At 44.1% G+C, this 3,811-nt stretch overlaps 2 protein-coding genes across 7 annotated transcripts in view; both read right to left on the bottom strand.

The window, feature by feature from the left end:
- Positions 1–316: 316 nt before the first annotated feature.
- Positions 317–3,811, bottom strand: part of LOC121709066 (rab5 GDP/GTP exchange factor-like) — an 18,673-nt gene continuing 15,178 nt past the window's right edge. For all 5 annotated transcript variants that reach the window (XM_042092121.1, XM_042092122.1, XM_042092124.1 and 2 more), the window contains one exon: positions 317–1,234. In XM_042092121.1, coding sequence (XP_041948055.1) covers positions 1,040–1,234 — 195 coding nt within the window. In that variant the 3' untranslated portion in view covers positions 317–1,039. The remainder of the gene's footprint in view (positions 1,235–3,811) is intronic.
- LOC121709070 (histidine-rich glycoprotein-like) overlaps positions 939–3,811 on the bottom strand; it is a 14,835-nt gene continuing 11,962 nt past the window's right edge. Inside the window, exon 4 of one of the 2 annotated variants that reach the window (XM_042092135.1) lies at positions 939–950. The gene's annotated coding sequence lies outside the window, so the exon portion shown is untranslated. Of the gene's footprint in view, positions 951–3,701; positions 3,731–3,811 lie in introns of those variants that run through there. The other variant, XM_042092134.1, reaches the window with a different exon arrangement.

Below are 3,811 nucleotides of genomic sequence, written 5' to 3'. Positions count from 1 at the left end.
AATTAGCAGGGGCTGGTGTCACTGCCTGTTCTCACTGAGCAGTTTCCACAGTGCAGATGTGAGCTGCGGACACGCATTAGAACCCTGCGTCTCATTTTGAATATTCTTGTTGGTACACCATATACGTGTGTAGCCTGGCTAACGTCAGACCTCATCTCATTGGGAACTAGACATTCATTTTCTAGTATTTGAAACGTGGTTTACGAATGCCCAGAGACGTTTATTGGGCGCTACGAATGTCTATCAAATGCGTCTGTACGTAGCTCATAACGGCTTCGGTGTGTCGTCATCGTCTTGCTGCCCTCCCTCCGTTCTGTGATTGGTCCCCTAACTGAGGCGAAAATTTGCTCCATGGAATCCAGGCTGCCTAGCAGCGTGAATAAAATTGTGCGCGTAAGGCAGCATGGGAAAACCCAGGCTAATACGTGTGTAGTGCAGGGGCTGGGAGTCTGTAGCTCGTGAGCCAGATATGTTGTTGTTCTTTTGTTGACTGCATGTGGCTCGCAGAGAAATTTGAACTGAATTTTTTGCGGTAAATAAGTTAAATAAATAAATAAAACTTTTATGAGTTCACAGAGTCAGTTGCACAATTAAGATGGACCTGAACGGCAGAGTTTGGAGAGAAGCTAAAGAGCCTAGCCTGGAGAGAGGCAAAGAGCCTAGCCTAGCCCTAGCCTGGACATTTGGCTAAAGAATCTAGCCTAGCCCTAGCCTGGACATTTGGCTAAAGAACCTAGCCTAGCCCTAGCCTGGCCATTTGCTGTAAGCATTTCTGCTTTAAGCACGTCTCTTAAGTTTCACCAGCCTAGCTGTCTGCTTCTAGCATGTACACAATGACTTAAAAAAAAGTAAAAGGATGAAATTAAAATGATGGAAAAATATCAAAATAAAAACAAAACTGATGGAGATCAAACACACCCATTTGAAAACGCACAGCAGACGCTCTTTCCCTTAAATAATAACAGATCTCTCATACACACACTGCACACTCCCACACGTACCAGGCTAACACACACACACACACACACACAGGGCAGCGTTAGCCAGCGAAGACCTGCGGCGTGAGTGGCGGGGGCAGGCGGTCGTCGTCCGTGTTGTCGGAGTCGATGGCGGGCGCAGGTGGCAGGGGGCGGAGCTCCAGCGGGTACCTCTCCAGGATGCCCTGCACCTGCCGCGCCACGCTCGCCTCCCACTGCACAAGCTCCGCCTGCAGCTCACGCACACCCTCCAGCACCTGGGGAAGATGCACACACACATCAGCTACAATACACACACACACACACACACACACACATCAGCTACAATACACACACACATACCTCAGTTACAACACACACATACCTCAGTTACAATACACACACAAACCTCAGTGACAACACACACACACACACACACACATCAGTTACAATACACACACACATACACACACCAGTGGCGGCCGGTGGTTAAAAAAATAACGGAGGAAGAAATGTCCGCTTGATTGGTGTTCGTGGCAAATGTGAGGTTGTGATGGTGTTGGTGGCATATGTGAATGAGTATGTAGGCCACCTACCCAGACACATTTATAGCAGCAGTATGTACTATGTAGCATTTTAACTGGCAATGTTGTGTGTTGTGCAATAAATGCTGTTCTGACATTCTTAGGGGGGGGGGGGTCTGAGGAGCTAGGCTAGCATGCAGCAGCCAGAAAAGTTGTGGTTCAATTCTTGGCTTCCACCATTGTGCATTTGAGCAAGGCACTTAAAGGGACACCAGGCAAGCCTGATGCTTTTTCTCTACGAAACTCCCCCTCACTCGGTCTGAAGCTCTTTTCCTTTTCTTTGCGTCTTCCGTCAAGGGTTTTCGCTGCTCTGCTGTCTTCGCCGGCTCTGCCATTATACACACGTTTGCAACAATCTCTAGCGTTTCGTTAGCCTGCCTCTGTGCTGTAAACTGATCCTGCTTCGGTCGGCGGGTAGGATACACCGAACTTGCAAGTGGGATATTCTTCCTACAGGCAGTAGGGGCGGGCGAGAGAGCCTTCATTCGCCCCGTAATGACTCATTTAACCATATACCGACTTACGAAGATGATTAATTAACACGAAAACGTTGCCTGGTGTCCCTTTAACCCCAAACTCCTCCAGGGACAATAGACTTTGTAATATAATTTATATATACTAGTCACTTTGGATAATAGTGCTAAATTAATAAATGTAAATGTAAATAAATGTAAATTTAGGTCTGGGAAGTCAGGGAAGATATGTAGGTCTAGTTATGAAATACTGTTTTCCAGATGTGCAAAATTATGGAAAGTCAGGAGGTTTTGCTCAATGTAATACATTTGCAAAAAAGTCTATAATACTAAAAATAGACACTTGTTTTATAAAGTGGGAATTTATACTCGAAAGGTAAATGTTATTGAAGACGTCATTAAAGGAATGCATCATGGTCCGAAACATTCATTAACAATGTAACCATCCAAAGATACAGTTAGAACGGTGAAAACAAGAACATTATTTAACAATTGTTTAGTTGAGGCATAACTTGGATGATTATAACAATGCATAACTATCCGAAAATGTTTTATCACCAAATCCCTGAACTGTCCACGTTTGTGACAGACCAGTGCTAACGGTACCAGTTAGTCATGAGTAGGCTATTTGTCATAGGCCTTCTACGTAGCATTCAGTAGCCTACACTAGCCTTACCATCCTTCATTTTTGGAACTGGTCTTCCTGCTTTGATCCTAACCTTTGCACTGTATTTGAATGTATAAAAGATGGACATTGTCCTCTGATTCCATTGTACTGTTTATTTCAGGAGCAAAAAAACAAGCCTTCCGTTCAACACAAGATTCTTAGTTGTATGACTGCAGATAACGTTCTTGCTTGCAGAGCAGTTTAGTTCACCGTTGCCGCTAAAAACAGCACCCCCTATCGCAATTGAAAATGACTGTACGGAGGAGCTACCTCCCTTAGCCATTGAAAACGACGTGATTCACGAGCCGCTGGGGTCCGAGGCGTTTATAATGGACTTCAATGAGGGGCTTGAGGAGGAAGCTCCTCCATACAGTTATTTTCAATTGCGATAGGGGGTGCTGTTGGCATTTTGACCTATGGGAACGATTTTGTTCATTCAAAGTGTTCAAATAGTAATTGTAACAGTAATTTATCAGATTAGTAATTCACTTTATATATTTTTTATTTTTCTCTGAAATTTTCCTCAATGAAGGAGCCTCCTCTGACACACACACATCAGCTACAATACACACACATACCTCAGTTACAACACACATATACCTCAGTTACAATACACACACATACCTCAGTGACAACACACACACACACACATATCAGTTACAATACACACACACACACCTCAGTTACAACACACACACACACACACACACACACACACATATCAGTTACAATATACACACACACACCTCAGTTACAACACACACACACACATATCCACTACAATACACACATATCAGTTACAATACACACACATATCAGTTACAACACACACACAACTGCGGCTCACACACACCCTTTAGCACCTGGGGAGCATACACACACATCTCAGTTACAACACAAATGCACACACACCTCAGTTACAACACACACATACACACACCTCAGTTACAACACACACACACACCTCAGTTACAACACACACACACTTCAGTTACAACACACACACACACACCTCAGTTACAACACACACACACACACACACACACACACCTCAGTTACAACACACACAAACACACATCTCAGTTACAACACAAACACACACACACCTCAGTTACAACACACACACACACA

The sequence above is a fragment of the Alosa sapidissima genome, chromosome 5, assembly GCF_018492685.1.
Source record: "Alosa sapidissima isolate fAloSap1 chromosome 5, fAloSap1.pri, whole genome shotgun sequence".
NCBI lineage: Eukaryota > Metazoa > Chordata > Actinopteri > Clupeiformes > Clupeidae > Alosa > Alosa sapidissima.
The sequence above is the reverse complement of the archived record's forward strand: the minus strand, read 5'-3'. Positions and strand labels throughout refer to the sequence as shown.